The 19,525-nt window shown below is 40.2% G+C and overlaps 1 protein-coding gene and 1 long non-coding RNA gene across 2 annotated transcripts; both read left to right on the top strand.

Moving 5' to 3' along the window:
* The first annotated feature begins 455 nt into the window (after positions 1 to 455).
* On the top strand, positions 456 to 11,586 carry LOC122767909 (butyrophilin-like protein 3). The gene is made up of 5 exons (XM_044023479.1): positions 456 to 525; positions 6,875 to 7,201; positions 10,385 to 10,420; positions 11,008 to 11,286; positions 11,420 to 11,586. The coding sequence occupies exons 1-5, from the start codon at positions 456 to 458 to the stop codon at positions 11,584 to 11,586; spliced, it is 879 nt and encodes a 292-aa protein (XP_043879414.1).
* Positions 11,587 to 12,618: 1,032 nt separating this feature from the next.
* On the top strand, positions 12,619 to 13,513 carry LOC122768361. Its single transcript, XR_006360297.1, has 2 exons — positions 12,619 to 12,690; positions 13,481 to 13,513. It is a non-coding gene; the product is annotated as an uncharacterized LOC122768361 (long non-coding RNA).
* The last annotated feature ends 6,012 nt before the right edge of the window (positions 13,514 to 19,525 follow it).

The following is a 19,525-nucleotide window of genomic DNA, read 5'->3' as shown; positions in this document are numbered from 1 at the left end:
AATATATCTATTTTCCACATTGTATTATCTGCATTGTATATTTTAATAGAAATAAATTAATAAATGAAGTTAAATATTTAAAATGTAAAATAATATATATATATATATATATATATATATATATATATATATATATATATATATATATATATATATATATATATATATACATATGTATATATATATATATTAGCTGATAGCACAGTAACATCCAAAGCTCTCTCTATGTGCTCCGGTCGCCGTCTCCACCATTCATTCACCCGCACGCACGCATGTAAAAACAAACACGAGGGCGGACCCGTCTCCACTCCGCCCCTCGCTCGTGCTCACTCACTCATGTTCACACGCTGAGTGTTAGACGGGTTGATGCACATTCTTACTCTGGACGAACACTTTGTCGGAAGTCGGGTTTGGTTTGAGCTATCTTGCGCGAACTGTTAGCATTGCACGGAACGATGAGAACGCTCGTGTTTGTCTTCTGTTCTCTGGGTTATTTTGGAGCGACACAACAGGACGAGACTAAAGGTAAGGAAACAGCGTGTGAGAAGTTAAGTCAATTATTTTTTACAGTAAAGCAGGTTACATTGCAGAGATTTAAAGGCACATATGTCCACTGTGGTGTTTAAGCCTGGTGTGTATGACGTGTGTGTGTGTGTGTGTGAGAGACTTGTGTGACAGTATGTAGGAGTATGACGTAAGACGCATTTCCACCGGCTCTACTCGCCTCGCGTTGCGTTGGGATTCGTGCACAGAGGCGGTCCTGGCGAGATTTACCCCCAAAAATGTGGTTTCTGTATTAAGATATGACATATTTATAGTTGGCAGCGACGGTATCGGAGGTGATCAGTGCGCGGAGCAGAGCAGCGTTACCTCGGCCTGTGCTGATGAAATGATCCGCTGACATCGCTGTCATTAGATGCTTGGTGTGATCGATAGATTTGTTGTTGACCCGTTATTTTGTTTTTAATGTAAACGTTTCGACCTGACAGTTTGAAAGTTTGGATATTATTAATGTTTTATTTATTTTGACTTTGAATGTCAGCTGAGATTGGCACAGCGTAACTCACATCAACATTCTCATTGGCCCAAGAGGCTCAGGTGACCTTCACTGAACATACAACTTCAAAATAAAAGCACAGAATAATAATAACAGTACTGTATATTTCTATAAAAATAAATTAATAAATTAAGTTAAATATTTAAAATGAGAAAATAATATATACATATTTATTAAAAGTATTTATTATTATTTATTTATTGTTCATTTATCAACACTCTTGATGAGGCTTAATCTAATGACTGCGATGTCTGAGCCAGCGGATCATTTCGTCAGGACAGGCCGAGGTAACGCTGCTCTGCCCCACGCACTGTACGCAGCGAGCGTCCGCTGAGGCAGGGCTGATCACCTTGGGGACATCACGCGCGCATACAATACTTTCTGGTGCGCACGAGAAACGTTTAGTTTTTGGGTTTTTTTCGATGTCCCTTTAGGGGCTCCGTAAAAAAGATTCCTGCAGTAAACTATTTCATATTTTACATACGAGTTTTGTTTTGCATCATGCTATTACCACCAGTGTTGGGCATCTTACTTTAAAAAAGTAATTAGTTATAGTTACAAATGACTTCTCCCAAAAAGTAATTGAGTTGGTTACTCTGTATGTGTATATATATATATATATATATATATATATATATATACACATATATATATATATATACATATATATGTATATATACACATATATACATATATATACATATATATACATACATATATATATATATATATATATATGTGTGTGTATATATGTGTATATATACATATATATGTATGTATATATATGTGTATATATATATATATATATACATATATTAAAAAGGAGATAAGGGCTTTCTCCAGGAATTAACTGGTTGTTGATAGAGCAGCAAGGTGTATGGGGTGTCTCCCCGTTAAAAGACATGGATGCAGATGTCCAGTTTAGTGGTGGATTTATTTGAACTGTGGTTCTATAATAAAGATAAAAGTATCAATCAGTACAGAACACCATGAATAATAATATAACATAATATTATAACCATAGACACAAAGGACTGTATCCAGTAATCAATAATATGATAAACATTCATTGTACACAATTACCTCACACGAGGCACAAAGCAACTGTGAGAGCACAATAAACCCAGGATGTGCAGGTGAAAGTTGAGAAACAATCAAGGGAAAATCACGAGCCATCCACCGCTACATCAGTTGGAAAAACGAAACCTAAACAGGATGGAGAAAAAGGTGAATCTAAAAAGCCTTCCCTGAACAAGGGAAGGCTGCTTACTTCGTCGGAGGTCGAGCCTTTGCCAACGGGTCTGAACTGTTTCCAGCTACATGGCATTGGTAAACGTCACACTGGTCAACATGTGCCTTAAGCTATAATAACCAATGTGCTTCTCTTTTTCTATCTGTTCTGAGAAACACATTCATTTTCTTTTATGTTTTTGAGGGCTGTTGAGCACATGAATGACACTCAGTTGAATGTTTACAAGACAATATTACATCCAGTCAAGTTTTTTGCAATGTCCCAGAGGCTAGCATTTTGTATTTATTTATAGCAACTAAGTGGTATGTGTTAATTTGTCAGCTGAGAACATAGGTATCTCCATAGTTATACTGTTTGTTTCACTATGTACTTTTTATTGAAGTTAAACTACCGAGCTCCTTACAGTAAGGATAAAGTCTAGTTTTTTCTATACTTTACTTTTTTCATTGTTCTATTTGTTGTTGTTAGTATGTCTTTATCTATCATTACTCTCAATGCCAGGGGGTTAAGAAATATTGTTAAGAGTAAAGCGTTGTTTTTGTTTGCCAAGCAGCACAAATCTGATTTCTGTTTCATTCAAGAGTCACACTCTGTTCCGGATGATGGTAGATTATGGAGATCCCAGTGGGGTAATGATCTGTGGCAGGCTCATGGATCTGATGATGGTAGATTATGGAGATCCCAGTGGGGTAATGATCTGTGGCGAGGCTCATGGATCTGATGATTGTAGATTATGGAATCCCAGTGGGGTAATGGTGCAGATTAGGCTCATGGATCTGATGATGTAATATGGAGATCCCAGTGGGGTAATGATCTGTGGCAGGCTCATGGATCTGATGATGGTGATTATGGAATCCAGTGGGTAATGGTCCAGGCTCATGGATGGCAGTGGGTAATGATCTGCAGCTCATGGATCTGATGATGGTAGATTATGGAATCCCAGTGGGGTAATGATCTGTGGCAGGCTCATGGATCTGATGATGGTAGATTATGGAGATCCCAGTGGGGTAATGTCTGGCAGGCTCATGGATCTGATGATGGTAGATTATGGAATCCCAGTGGGGTAATGGTCTGTGGCAGGCTCATGGATCTCAGTGGGTCTGATGATGGATCTGATGATGGTAGATTATGGAGATCCCAGTGGGTAATGATCTGTGGCTCAGGCTCATGGATCTGATGATGTGTAGATTATGGAATCCCCAGTGGGGTAATGGTCTGTGGCAGGCTCATGGATCTGATGATGGTAGATTATGGAGATCCCAGTGGGGTAATGATCTGTGAGCGGAGCTGGATCATGGATCCTGATGATGGAGATTCAGATCCCAGTGGGGTAATGGTCTGTGGCAGGCTCATGGATCTGATGATGGTAGATTATGGAATCCCAGTGGGGTAATGATCATGGATCTGATGATGGTAGATTAGATCCCAGTCTGTGGCAGGCTCATGGATCTGATGATGGTAGATTATGGAGATCCCAGTGGGGTAATTATCTATGGCAGGCTCATGGATCTGATGATGGTAGATTATGAATCCCAGTGGGGTAATGATCTCTGGCAGGCTCATGGATCTGATGATGGTAGATTATGGAGATCCCAGTGGGGTAATGATCTCTGGCAGGCTCATGGATCTGAACATTCTGCTGGTGTTGCAACTCTAAAATATAATTTTCCTGGGACTATTCTATTATCTGTCAGTGATACATCAAGTCATTTTATTTTTCAAGGGTTAACCATTGAAAACTTTACTTTGATAGTTATTAACATATATGGCTATAACTCTAACCATGAGAATGACATAGTACTTGAAACATTAGAGTAACATGTACAAAATACCCTGAATAACTTTCCAAATTCATGGATAGTAATAGGGATTTCAATATGATATTAGATCACAACATTGACTGTTGGCCTCCACGTGATTCCACTGCAGTAAATGAGAACTTAAAATGATTTATACAAAAATTTAACCTAATTGATGTATAGCGATTTAACAATCCTAACTTAAATGCTTTTACTTGGAGTAATAGAAGTGCCACCAGATGTTCATGACTACACTATTGGTTAGTTTCTGATCATTTGAATATTGATAAAATTTCAGTTAATATAATCACAACCCCATTAACGGATCATAATGCAGTCTCTATCTTTATCCCCCTGCACTGGAAATTAAACAGTTGCTTTTACATCACGAGGTGGTAAAATCAGACAAAAAAAACTAATAGTGGAATTTTGGAACAAAGCAAAGTCTGAGGATGCTTTTGGTTGCAACTGGGAACTCCTAAAATTTAAAACTGGCCAATATTTCAGGAATTTTGGTAGTATTTTATCCAAAAATCGTAAATTGGAAAAAGGGTGGTCTCTAACATAATCTCCTTGTACCAGAGGAACCCTGCAGATATATCAGAAGAGGAAAGACTTATTTTAATTTCAGAACAATTTGGAGAGATTTACTCCAGTAAAGCAAAAGGTGCCTTTATAATGTCAAGAAAAAGGTGGATTGAAGAGGGGGAACAGAACTCTTTTTTTTTTGGTATAGAAAGATATCATGGGAAGCTTAATTTAATCCAGCAATTTAATATCAACAATACTGTAACTGACAATCCAAAAAGCATAGCCGATTTCTGTTCGGACTTCTATAGAAATTTATACAAATTGAAATATTGCCAGCATTCATTCTTGAACTCTCTTATCGTCTCACCAGTCTCTCAAGATGATCGGAAACTCTGCGATGATCCCATAACCTTGCAGGAAGTTACATTTGCAATTGAACATTGTAAAACTAACAAATCTCCCGGAGTTGATGGCCTCTCTGCAGAGTTTTTTTCAGGCTTTTACGCAAGATTTAGCTCCCTTTCTACTTGAAGTAATATTTGAAAGTGTTGAAAAAGGTTCTCTACCTCCCTCACTTACCCAAGGCTTAATTACATTAATCCTCAAACCCAAAAAGGATCCACTATTTATTGATAATTGGCGACCTATTTCATTGCTAAACACTGACTACAAAATTTTTGCCTCAATAATTGCAAAACGATTAAAAAGTGTTTTCGACCCTATTATTGATGAAGTCCAATCAGGATTCATGAGAAAAACATATTTTAAATAATATTTGGCTTGTTTAAGATATAATTGATTATTTATATAATGTCCTGATGATATTTTTATCTTTTTCTTGGACTTCTATAAAGCCTTTGACACAGTAGAACATAACTTCATATTTCAAACTATTGAGAAATTTGGATTTGGTGATTTTTTTTTTGTAAAGCTGTGAGAACAATGTACTCCAAAGGCAATAGCTCTATCAGATTAAAGAATGGGACATCACCGAGATTTGACCTGCAAAGGGGCATCCGGCAGGGCTGCCCTGCCTCTCCCTACTTATTCATTTTATGTGCACAACTTCTTGCCACCCATATAAAAAATAGTGGTTTAAAAGGAATTTCAATCGCAGAAAGAGAAGTTATCTTCACCCAACTAGCAGACGATACTACATTATTAAAAAAAAATGCCAGCCAAGTGCCAATTGCTATCAAAACAATAGAATTATTTTCCACAGCTTCTGGACAAATGTGAACTTTTTCCCTTAAAGAAAGCGACATCTCCCAGGTCTGTAATATACCAATCAAAGATAAGATTACTTATCTAGGGATAACTATAATGAAAAATGAGGAGGAAAGATGTTCTGTAAACTTTAATTTGATTAGTGATAAGACAAAGCTTAATCAGTGGCTTCAGAGAGATTTATCGTTAAAAGGTCGAGTATTGTTGACAAAGGCAGAAGGTTTGTCCCGTCTTACATATGCAGCTATCGCCTTGTTTGTCAACAAAAAGCACTGAGCAGGCTCACCATTGATAAATTACTCTTCAATTGTATTTGTAAAAACATAAAATCTTATATAAGGCACCACATGAGTTAGGGCCGCGACTCTCCGACATTAATGCTGGCCCCACGTTCGGCTTTTTAAAAACACTGATTTACATAGTGACTCAAAGCGCACGAGTGTATGGCTGCTGGCTGGACTTCTGAAGGGACCATTGGCCCCCGGCTATCTTTACGTGATCAAATCTGACCCTCTTTAAAACAAACTTTGGGCACCCCTGATCTACAAATTCACAATTTAAGGATCAACACATCTGCCTAAAATATATATGAATATCAACATAAGTAATAATCAGCCAATACGATTATAAAGAATTGCCAAACATCGACCCAATTAATCTGAGACACTATTAATCTGTCTACCTCTAATTGTTATTTTAATAAAAAGACCTTCACTAACAGTAATGATGATAATTATAATCATAATGATATGATCTTGGAGGAATTGGAATCACTGGTTTTTGACATCACTGTTGAGCTCTCAGGCTAAAGTCAATAGAATGAAGTAGAAACATTTGTGTTCAGTAGTTTTCTATAGATGCATACAGTATAGCAGAGCAGTAAATATTGAACCTTTTAGAAATGATTTAACTGCTGCTTGAGAGTAAAAGACGTGTCATGTAAATGTTACCTGATTGCTCTGTTCAAATGTAACCATTCAAATATATTATGTTTTCTTTCAAACCCAGGTGTCTCCAGAACGTACGTCACAGAGGGGGAAGATGCCGTCCTTCACTGTTCTTCTGTAGAAAGCCTTGAGAACACGGTGGTAGACTGGAAGAACCAAAATAAAGAAGAGGTGTGCCTCTACGACAGAGGCCGGCACTGTGAGGACAGGCGGGACAATCAGGACGAGCAGTACAAAGGACGAGTGTCACTTTTCTACGACAAGCTGAAGAATGGAAACGCATCCTTGATCCTCAACAACACAAGGATTGAAGACACGGGGAATTACACCTGTATATTTCCACTTTTGAGTTCTGGAATCCAAAGCTCCACGATTGAGCTCATCGTCGGTGAGTCGTCGTCTTTTGACTTCTCCCTTCAGGGGTCACCACAGCAGGTCACCTCCACCTTCACCTTGTCCTCTTTCTTGTGTCCATCTTCTGTTCCACCATGTCCTCCTTCAAAATTTTCCTCCTGCCCTGCAGCTCAATCTTCTATACAGTAATCACTGTCCCTCCTCAAACCATCTCAACCTGGACTCTCCGCTGAAGCGCAGAGCTCTGTCTGCTCTGAGGTTGTGAGGTTATTAAAATGAATACATTATTGTGCATATTACTAACACACACACACACAAATCGTTTTTTTAGTCCACCTTTAAAAGTATTAAGCTGTTTATCACCAACACCTCTGTGACTGAGACAAGATCTCCAGAGTTACCTTGGTTTTGATTTGATGGAATCACAGGACAGTTTTTATCCATATAAACTGTGAGAATAGGAACACAAACCTACAGCTGCTGCCTCTTTTTGCATCAGTGTTTGCAATATTCACTTTATTCTTTAGGTGTGTGTGGACAGAGCTTTGATCTCACAAATAAAAGCGAGACATGGCTCCAACACTGTGAACAAATCTTTTAAATCGACTGATTCTAATGATTCAGTTACGCTGAAAACAACTGCTTTACACGTCACTAGTTTGTGTGATTGTCACGGCAGTTTCATGCAGCCATGACTCCGCCCACATCGAGGAGGAGCTATGAAGTCATAGAAAACGATACAAACCGGGTAGAGTTGAGCCGTGCAGGAACTGGATAAGTTGAAAAGTGACTCATTGTGTGAATTGTTGGGATTCCCTAATCTCTAATGTTGTTAAAAGTCAGCGCTGTCCCTTTACAGTCATCGTCCCTACATGTAAAGTTCCATCTCTCACCTCCTCGCTCCTCCTTTTCCTTCTGTTTCACTGACATGTGTCTCTCTCCTCTTCTGCCTTCAGCCAGCTCATTGTCGGTGAGTAGTTTGATAAAAACGGTAAAAACAAACATAATGGAGCTGTTGTGGTTGTTGCAATATACTGAGTATGTGCAATATACACACACAACAACAGCTCGAGTGAGTGTGAGCACTTGGCGCCATCTAGTGGACTGAAACATGAATTGTTTTTTTATGCTCAGTTAAAAGTTAAAACAAAATGTGATACCTGGTTTCTCAAAGACACACAAAATATTGCGATATGTCACTGAATTGATTTTACGATATAAAACGGTATTATCATTAGGTTTACGTTCTTGTTACACTGTTAGTTGGTGGAGTAACAACCACAGTTAAGCCGTTAGCTGAGCATGTGTGACATAACTTCTGTTAAAGTGGACATATTATACCCTATTTCCCCCATTAAAATAGTTCCCTGGTGTCCTAATGAACATGTCAGTGACATGCTTTGGTCAAAATACCATAAGGATGAAGCATCATAGCAGTTCAATAACCCTGCTAAACCCGCCCCTTTCAGAATGCTCGGTGTTCGTGCATGGTCCCTTTATATGCAAATGAGACACAGGCAAACACACACCCACTTCTTCCAGGGCGTTTCTGATTTGTCCTCTTTACAGCGCTTTACAGCTCTATTCGTCTCCCCCTCCCTCCACTAGTTCTCTGACAATATCAACATGGCAGCGTGCGCAGAAAACACCGAGAGTGCCGTCACAGGAAGAGACATCCTACATAAGGATTGAGCCGAACACTGCCCAACTGTAAATCAGTTAAAAACACTTAGGGACAGCACCGCTGATCGCCAGTGGCACACGGCGAGCTGAATAAACTGCATGTTGCTGTATCAGACTGGTGACTGTGCTCCGGGGACCTCGCCACTGCTGATCGCCACCGCTGACCAGCTCCGGTGATCCGGCGAGCTGGCGATCAGCGGTGCTGGCCCTATGCCCCTAACTGATTTTCACAGAGAGTGCAGCACCGCTGATCACCACTGCTGACCTGCTCCGGGCGGTTTAGGCAGATCGCCGCTCGCCGCTGGCGATCAGCGGTGACACAGAGAGTGTAGCTCCGCTGAACAGAGAGGGCAGCACGGCTGATCGCCACCGCTGATCGTCAGCGGCGAGCTGCATAAACAGCTGCTGTATATGACTGTATCAGACTGAGTCTGTGCTCCGGTCATGGAGAACGTACTGAACAAATATTTTTAATTAGGACGTGTCAGAATGGTCAGTTATGAGCTCTGGGTGACCTTTTCTTAACAATGTGTGTGTTTGTACGTCGCTGACTAAATACGGCGACCGCTGGCCACAGTCTGATGCGAGGTGGCGCAAACACACGTTTGCTGACTTTATCCGGCACATTAGCTTCATATATAAAATCCTCTGTAAAACACTGTGCTCCACTGTGCAGCCACCAACAGCACACTTGTCCCTCCGCGTTGACATAATACCGCTCTTCCTCCCTCGCCTGCACTCTCGCAGGGACAAGGTGGAGCTAAGGTGGAGCTCTCCAAGTAAACTTATTGGTGGGGCGGTAACATTCGTGGTGAAATGCGCATGCTGCCGTCATAAGCGCAGGGAATTCAACATCAAGTGTTTTATCGCCTATACTTACACTAAGGGGGACCACGAAAACATGACTGAGTATTCTTTTTCCACACTTTGGCAACTGGTAGGGCCTCCAGAGTCCCAAATATCAGTATTACAATGGTTAAAAAGTTGATTTTGCATAATATGTCCCCTTTAAAAGGAAGTTGTTTTTGTTTGTCTCCACTGCCACCTAGTGTTTGCTCATTGTGTCAACTCTTTAGTGTCAGCACTGTAAGTTACCATGGTGATCTAACCTGGTTAAAAGTTGCACTCGGCAAACACTGCTCACTCACTCTTACTTAGACACTAAAGTGACTTGTGTTGATTGTGTTGTGCTCGTCAATGTGTGGAATTGGGCTGCAACAGTGAATGGATGAATGGATTTTTATCAATAGTTATCAAAAACTAAAATTGTGTTCTCATTTTTTACAGCTTTTCACGTTTCTTTGATCCTCTGTGACTTTTTTTGAGGATGTTGTCAAATATTCCACCAGTTTCTGACATTCTATTCACCAAACAACTAATCGATTAATCAAGAAAATAACCATTTGTTGCAGCCCTACTCTGGCATGTGTTTATCCCTTTACGAGTTCAGTTACCAAATTAATATTTAACAAAAAAATAGATAGTGTAGCTAGTGTTCACTGTAAAAACATTAATTTTCGTTTCTTCCTTTTAGAGCGGGTCTACAAAAACCGATTTGGACTTAAAAAAGGTGAGTGATTAACTTAGTGACATTTCTTTATCACACGAAGATTGACCGGGCAGAAGATATTGTTGATCACTTAAAGAAACAACAACAACAACAACAACAACAACAACGTAGGGCTGCAACTATTGATTTGTTTTATATTATAATCAAGAGATTAATCTCTTGATTATTTTCTGGATTATTCGGTTACTTGGTCCATACAATGTCAGAAAATGTTGACCAGAGTTTTAAAAAGATACATTTTTTTGTCCACAAACCAAAATAAATCGTCTGTATCGGGTCAGATGAAGGTGAAGAAGCTGAAAACTCAAACCAACTAATCGACGATGAAAGTAGTAATAATAATAATTTGAGCGATCGATTTTTAATCGATTAATCGTTGCGTCAGTGACCTCATGAAAACCCAGGCTCATGTTACCTTATTCAGTGACACAATGTTTCCTGTAATTTTAATTCAGTTTTAGTTCTGTTGAACTTCTGCGATGTAGGGTTTCTATTTTTAGTTTGATGAGCTGACCCACAGAAAATGGTTCAACGTGTCTGGATGATGGATAACGACAGGAATATTACATTTCTCCTGCTGTTTGTAGGAGCCGTTCAGGCGCCATTCCTTGGAATATCTGACGTGACAGAGGCCGGCGTGGAGCTCCAGTGTGTGGTCAGAGGTTCTTCATCAAAGCCGAGTGTAGAGTGGCAGACGTGTGAAGGAACCTCTCTTAATTCAGAGGAGCCACTGGTCTCTGAGACACGAGGCCGTTACGACACCACGCTCCTCGTCACTGTGACGGAGACCAAGACCAACTGCTTCCGCTGCGTGGTCAAACAGGAGGACATTTACCACAGGATTGATGATGACATCACTGTGTCAGGTGAGACTCTCCTTAAACACATGTCAGGTCTTCATGTATGATGTTGTTGGTCTTTACCTCGTTGTTATGACCACTGTTCTGCTCATGCTGTCGTCTGTACATTTACATCCTGTTTGTTTTCTCTTTTCTTCAGAGAAACTCTTTGAGAAAAAGTCCTCCCACGATACTCAGTCCTCCCACAGCACAGTTGTTCTCGTAAGCATTACTGCAGTTGTCATAGGTGTGTTACTTCTGCTGGTTCTGGTTCTGGCTCTGATCTTCACAAGACGCAGAATTCGACGTAAGTTATTCAATATTTGATGGCATTTAAATATTAATTGAGCTGCATCTAACGATTCTTTTCATAATCAATCAGTAAATAATTTTCTACTATTAATCAATGAGTTGTTTGATCCAGAGAATGTCAGAAGATGTTGATCAGTGTTTTCCAAACCTTGATATTGTGACGTCCTCAAATGTCTTATTATGTCCACAAAGCAGCATGTTTCACTTTGAATGGTTTTGTTGTTTTGTTTATATGGAGCAGGGCTGCCGACATTAATCAACTATTAATTGATGACTGGACTCTCTGTCCGTCTGGAACTCGTTCCCCAAGTTTTCACCGTCGACATCCGACAAAATAACTGCAATTATCTAAAGTTTGTCAGATTCTAAATGTTAGATACTTAGAATTATAACTATACTTGTCACATGAAATGGTTGATGTTTATACTCCTGAGTCACTTTGTTGTTGCTTTGATGTGATTTGAGTTTGTGTGTGAATGTCATTAATGTGGAAAACTCTAACTGTAACACAACAGGGAACATGGAGAGAAACATACAGGACATGATATTGGACATCATATCCAGTAACATGACCTCAGGTAAATATAATGAACGTTTTATGTTTCATTCACTCATTTCACTCACTTTCCTGCTGGTTTGATGTGATTCTGTTTATGAGACGGAATATTTGCTGCTTCTTTTAGATCAAAACATTGGAAACGGAAGCACTGACACCAAGAACATGAGGAATGACACAGTGAAGACAGAGGAGGAGACAGAGAAGGAGACAGAGAAGGAGACCGAGGAGGAGACAGGGAGGAGACAGAGAAGGAGACAGAGGAAGACAGAGACAGAGGAGAAGACAGAGAGGAGACAGAGGAGAAGACAGCAGGAGAGACAGAGGAGGACAGAGGAGGAGACAGAGGAGAAGACAGAGAAGGAGACAGAGGGAGAGAGAAGGCAGAGGAGAAGACAGAGAAGGAGACAGAGGAGAAGACAGAGGAGGAGACAGGAGGAGAGAGAGACAGAAGGAGACAGAGAGGACAGAGGAGGAGACAGAGAAGGAGACAGAGGAGGAGGCAGAGGAGGAGACAGAGAAGGAGACCGAGGAGGAGAGGCTCTTGTCCAGTCACAGCTCAGGTAAACATGAGCAGGTGTTTCCTGCTTCATCAGTGTTTTTTTTAGTCAGAGAGTGTCGTCACTGAAGAGTCATGAGCGCGACGTCTGACACGAGAATCAAAGCCAACAAAAGTGAAAAAGACTTAAATATCCTGAAAACATACGTTCATCTGCAACATTTAGCAAAGCTAATGTGTAAAATGACGATCGTGACCACGTTCACTGGTATTTCACTTCAGTGAACAAATCTTTCTCATGATTCAGTTTCAGTGAAAACAACTGCTTTACAAGTCACTAGTTTGTGTTTGCGTCGCGTTATAAAACCACGTCACGACTGTTTCACGCAGCCGTTGCTATGACGACTCCGCCTACTTTGAGGAGGAGCTATGAAGCCGTGGAAAACAACGTGACTGATCTACTAGAACTTTTTTACTGAACACAAGCATGAGTTTAAAAACACATTGTCATATCATGTCTCTACTTTTGCACCTAATTATAGAGAATAGCATCAATAAGAGTGTCAATAATTCTCCGTATCAATAATGGTAAAGATACTTTCTGTCGTCTAACTTCAGCAGAACAGAAAATCACTTTCTACTTTCAAATGTTTTCCATACCGCTGTCATGACACACACACAGATGCTGATGCTCAGGCTCAGTGACTGCAGTATTTAATCAAATGTCCTGATGATCCGCTCACATCTGGACATCTGGACGTCCCCGTGTGTCACTACCACAGTGATGTATGTACACTGTAAACATTTATTTGTTGTTGTTAATGTCTATGTTTTATTTTCTCCTTTTTCTACAGGTTCAGCTTCTGACCCCGGGGCCAAAAGGAAAATAAAAATCCCACTTTGAATGTAAAAATAACCCAAACGATATGAAGTTAGTCATATGAGCTTCAAATGTTATCAGGTTTGTGTCTGTAGACGTGTTCAAAGTCGGTCTCTTGTGTCACGTACAAAGTTAAGAGGCGAATAATAAGGAACGCCCACTTCCTTATTACGAGTTCCCACCAAGTTTCGTGAAATTTGGTGGAACTTAATTTTGGCTTGCTCCATCCACCTTTGGCCTTAGGGGGAGCTATAGAGCTGTTATCTGTTCTTCCTTCAGATTATTATAATCTCTGGATTTGCAATCATTTTTGAGCGTTTTTTAACGTGCATAAAAACTCTTGAAATTTAGCATGGAGGTCAGGTCTGGTGAAAATGTGATATTGGCATAGTTCCCCGACCTGTGTGTTGCTCAAGGGCTCTATAGCGCCCCCTATAGTGAAAACAGAGGCTAAATTGAGTTGAGAATTGGGTGGAAAGATGTCACAGACCAAGACGAACAAAGCAGTTGACCGTAACCATGGCCTCAACTCAACAGGAAGTGGGCCATTTTGGCAATTTGCTCCCTACGAGTCAGAAAGTCGTCCGAGCTCGTTTGTTGCACCGACACAAAAACACACCATTTAGTCGACCATTTTGCCACAAAACAGGAAGTGCCCTACGACTTTGTCATACATTGACCGACACAACACACCGACCCTGAACATGTATACGTTAAGTATTATGATGCATATTTTATGTCTGTAGTGTTTCCTGTGTAACAGACGATCGATTCTAGAGCCGATGGAACAGCAATGAATCGTCCAAAGAGAATTTTATATAGATATATATATTTTATAACTCCAGCTGTCAAAGAGAGAAGCTAAAAGCTGCGTCGATCGCTGTGAATTTTTATTTTTTGTTGTTAATGAAATAATTTTTACATTTTTAAATCTGTTTTTAAACAGGTCAGTTTCTTTCAGTGTCAGTGAAAACACATTTCCTTTGATGCAATATTCTATATTACCTGTGTGTAAGCTCTTATTAGTCATAATTTAGTGCAATAATTAAAGTGAAGATGTAGATGAATGTCATGTTTCTGACGTCATTTAAAACACTGTGTCTCTTATGCTTCAATGCCCTTAAATCTACACACTGGTGCTTTAAAGACAATGTGTTTGCACTGTTACCCTTTATGTATTTAAGGAACATTTTTATGTAAAAAGAAAGCTGTGCCTTCTTTATGAACTGTATGTACATGAGTTACTTTAATAATGTAAAATGAATGTTTGTTTACTTCCTCTGTGTTGTTTCTTGAAAACTGAGCGCCAGGAAAACACAAACAATCACAATAACTATTTCACTGTCTCTTTCTTCAGCGTTTTCCTGAATTAAAGGTGCGTTAAACGATAATTGATGGTTGGTTCATTGATGTTCGGACATTGTTGTTTTTACTGTGACATCAGAAAATGTCCTTCAAACATCGAAAGAGCAAAAATACTTTAAAAAGAAACATGTGTCACATACTGAACACGAGAAATTGAAGACGTTTGCATTTAAAAATACTTATTACGGTGGCCCTGAAGTACAAATCACAACAACAAATCAGAGCCGACAACAACAAAAGAGAAACGACGTTAACGGTCCGTGTATCTTCTGGTCATTTGATTTTCACTCACAAGCTTTACAGTCCCGGCCTGTTCTGAGTAGTAATGCAGCAAACGTATATAAATTCAGATGATGGGACTCACAGTAATATGTTTATGGATACCAGCACACATTACAGGGGTTAAAGGGAACTATAGCGAACCGTGCTTAAAAGCAGCAACCTGCGACATAATGTATAAGTTGCTTAATAAAATTAAGCAAAACGAAATAAACAGCATCATTAAACAAAATAAGGAGAGATGGCAGAAACAATGGGAGGAGATGAAGTAGGGAAAGATGAACTTTACAGTATCCAAAGGAAAGTGAAGTGGCTAGGTACTGAGAGAGAGCAGAAAGAGAGAAAATATCAAGTGGTCATACAGGATTAAAACAACACATTATTTCTCATCAATAAACACAATACAGACAGATGTGATCACTGTCCATTCATCATGTTATTACACAATGTCAAATATCAAAGGCAGAGAAGTGATTAAGCTGAGAGACAGTTGGTAGATCGAGTGAGTGTTACAAGGAAATATCACTGCGTTTCTTAAAACACAAAAGTTGATTGGGGAGGACATAGGATGTGTGAGTATTGATGACATGAATGGGGTGTGAATGTATATGTTATTATATATTTTTTGTGTTTTGTAGTGTGTATGTCTGTATATATATATATATATATATATATATATATATATATATATATATATATGTATATATATATATATATAATTATTAGTATTATATTATATGATATTTTTTTCTTGTTTATTTATTTATTTTTCACTTTTAAGTAATAGTTCAGTTGGATTAACATTTTGATCCACACTTCATACCAGATGGTGGCGGTAATGCACCAAATCGTTGTTTGCCAACCGCCATTAAACCTCAAAAAAGAAGTCAGTGTGTTTTGTGTGTGTGAGCGACGGTGCACAGAGTGAGTTTAAATATACAGCGGGAGAAACGAGATAGATTAGCCGACAAAAGCTTATAACTGTACCAGAAGTGTTCGGGTTGCTTGTTGTGCCTGTTGAACCACTGTTCAGCCCTGGAGAACAACAGTGTCCTCCCCTACTCTCTCTAACTATGGTCGGGGAGCCGAGTAGGAAAGTTTAACACTAAATACAGAGTAAATTATCAGTTGCATCGATTTATTAGTGTTAGACGAGCGTCAGTTGTGTCTGTTTAACTGCTCACTTTTTCACTCTGGACTAACACTTTGTCGAAAGTCGGATTTGGTTTGAGCTAACTGTTAGCATTGCACTCTGATGCCTGATACGATGAAAACGCTCGTGTTTGTCCTCTGTTCTCTGGGTTGTTTTGGAGCAACACAACAGGACGGAACTAACGGTAAGAAAACGGTGTGGCACATTTTGTTATCAGAGAAGTTAAGTCAGTTATTTTTTTTACAGTAAAGCAAGTTTCATTGCAGAGATTTGTTTTTATTTTTTAAAAATGCCGGCGCGCATGAGTGCAGCGGCTTCTCCAGCTCCCGCAGTTATGCCCACATTAGTTGGTTTCACAGCCGACTGCGGTCAAGGGAGCCGTCATTCGTTTTTAACTCATTTTCAGAGCAGAGAGCTGCATGCTGCCAGCCGTTTTAGAGCATTTTGACCAATCTTTCAAGACCCACAGAATATTGTGTATGTATGAATACTATGACTATGTAAACTCTGAAAATGTAAATCATCTGAAAAAAAAAGGTTTGTTTCTACCTTTATCCGTTCACTAGTAATCGGCATTAGAACATGGGCTGATTTCACCAAAACCACAGTTTTTGACCAAAAAGCTGAGAAAATGAGCTTGTTGTGAAAAGAACCACGTCAGTGACTTTGGGGCAAAAAGTTTTTGCTTTAGTGTCACCTCAAACATCTGAACAGTGTTTTCCTTCTATAAAACAACAAATACAACACTGAAAAAGAGCTTTTGATGGGAAAACAATAATTTATTTACATATATACATATAAAACAATACATTAACAATTTCAACATCTGACAAAAATGTATGAACTTTTTACATGCTGACGCAGCTAAAGTGAATCACGTGTGTGTGTGTTTCAGTATTCCACAGAATAATTCAGCCTATTGTCATTAGTAGTGAAACACTCTCCTGCTTGCAAGACTACAAGACTTGCACCACATTTTTGTTTCACTGCGCTGGCCCCTGCGTGCGCAGACCCTACACCTCCTTGCCGGTCTGGACTTTTTACTGGTGTGCATAAGCCGTTCCAGTGTGTGTTTGGCTATATTGCCATCTAGCCTAGTATCTGGGTCACTTTTGTATGGGGCCCTTGGAGTACGTCGGCCTTCCTCCAAGGGCCCCATCCACCTGCAACTTCCTCCTCCTCTACCTGCTCCTCCACCTCATCTTCCTCCCCCACAAGTCGCTTTGCAGTCCAGGACTTCACAACACTGCGCATGAACTCCAAGAGGGTTTTACTCTCCCCTGGGTTCTTGGCTCTGTATAGGACATATGCATTGAACATACAGAGTTGGAACAGGTAGGCGACAAATTTCTTCGACCAGTTCAGTGACCTTCGGATGAAGGGGTAGTAGGCAATGTTTTGATCCAACTTATCCACCCCATTCATGGACAAGTTGTACGCAACAACACACTCCAGCTTAAACTGAGGAACCTTCTATTTGTGTCCCTTCTGCCACACGTCAACCCTCTGCATCTTGGTGGCAGGTTGTCACCATCTTCACCAACCGTTTGTCCTGCCACGCTACAGCCATCACCTTCTCATTGTGGCGCACAATTTTCCCCCCCGCCCCCAGGTCAGTTTTTGTCAGCTCTGTGATGAGCTTAGGTTCCCCCCTGTTCTTCCTCAATGTCCCACATACATTAGTTTCTGCTCCCAGTAAACGTTCACAGAGCGCTACAGAATTGTAGAAGTTATCCATAAAAAGGCAGATTACTTAGATCAAAAGTGATCCGCCCTCCCCCTAAAAAAAAAAAGTTGGCTAGTTAGCACGTTCGTACCTCCTTCATTTCTCTCTGGAGCATCTGGGGACGAGGCTCTGCTGCTCCTGCCTGATCCAGACGGCAACCACTCATCTGACGAATCCGGGTCAGGTTCGCTGAATTCATCTGACGCGGATTCGTCAGATGAGGTTGCCGTTAGTGACACGCGGCGCAAGAAAGGCTTCTCACCGCTGGGTCCCGGTTGATTGTCAGAGGCAGAAATGATTTAACTGCTGCTTTAGAGTAAAAGACGTGTCATGTAAATGTTACCTGATTGCTCTGTTCAAATGTAACCATTCAAATATATTATGTTTTCTTTCAAACCCAGGTGTCTCCAGAACGTACGTCAAGGAGGGGGAAGATGCCGTCCTTCACTGTTCTTCTGTAGAAAGCCTTGAGAACACGGTGGTAGACTGGAAGAACCAAAATAAAGAAGTGTTCCTCTACGACAGAGGCTGGCACTACGAGAACGGGCTGTGCTGTCAAGATGAGCAGTACATGGGACGAGCATCACTTTTCTACGACGAGCTGAAGAACGGAAACGCATCCTTGATCCTCAACAACACAAGGATTGAAGACACGGGGAATTACACCTGCATATTTCCACGTTCTGGAATCCAAAGCTCCACGATGGAGCTCATCGTCGGTGAGTCGTCGTCTTTTGACTTCTCCCTTCAGGGGTCACCACAGCAGGTCACCTCCACCTCCACCTTTTCCTCTTTCTTGTGTCTGTCTTCTGTTCCACCATGTCCTCCTTCAAAATTAATCTTAATTAATCTTCTCTGTGGTCTTCCTGTTTTTTCCTCCTGCCCTGCAGCTCAATCTTCTATACAATAATCACTGTCCCTCCTCAAACCATCTCAACCTGGACTCTCTGCTGAAGCACAGAGCTCTGTCTGCTCTGAGGTTGTGAGGTTATTAAAATGAATACTGTGCATATTATTTACACACACACACACAAATCGTTTTTTTTAGTTAGATCTCCAGAGTTACCTTGGTTTTGATTTGATGGAATCACAGGACAGTTTTTATCCATATAAACTGTGAGAATAGGAACACAAACCTACAGCTGCTGCTTCTTTTTGCATCAGTGTTTGCAATATTCACTTTATTCTTTAGGTGTGTGTGGACAGGACTTTGATCTCACAAATAAAAGCGAGACATGGCTCCAACACTGTGAACAAATCTTTTAAATCGAATGATCCTAATGATTCAGTTACGCTGAAAACAACTGCTTTACACGTCACTAGTTTGTGTGATTGTGTTATAAAAGCACGTCATGGCAGTTTCATGCAGCCGTGCTGTGATTCAATTCAATTCAATTTTATTTGTATAGCGCCAAATCATAACATACATTATCTCAAGGCACTGTACATAGACAACATCAAAGAGAGCAGAGAACCCAACAGTTCACACAATGAGC

This window comes from Solea senegalensis, linkage group LG4 (assembly GCF_019176455.1).
Source record: "Solea senegalensis isolate Sse05_10M linkage group LG4, IFAPA_SoseM_1, whole genome shotgun sequence".
NCBI lineage: Eukaryota > Metazoa > Chordata > Actinopteri > Pleuronectiformes > Soleidae > Solea > Solea senegalensis.
This window is presented reverse-complemented; position numbering and strand designations above follow the sequence as displayed.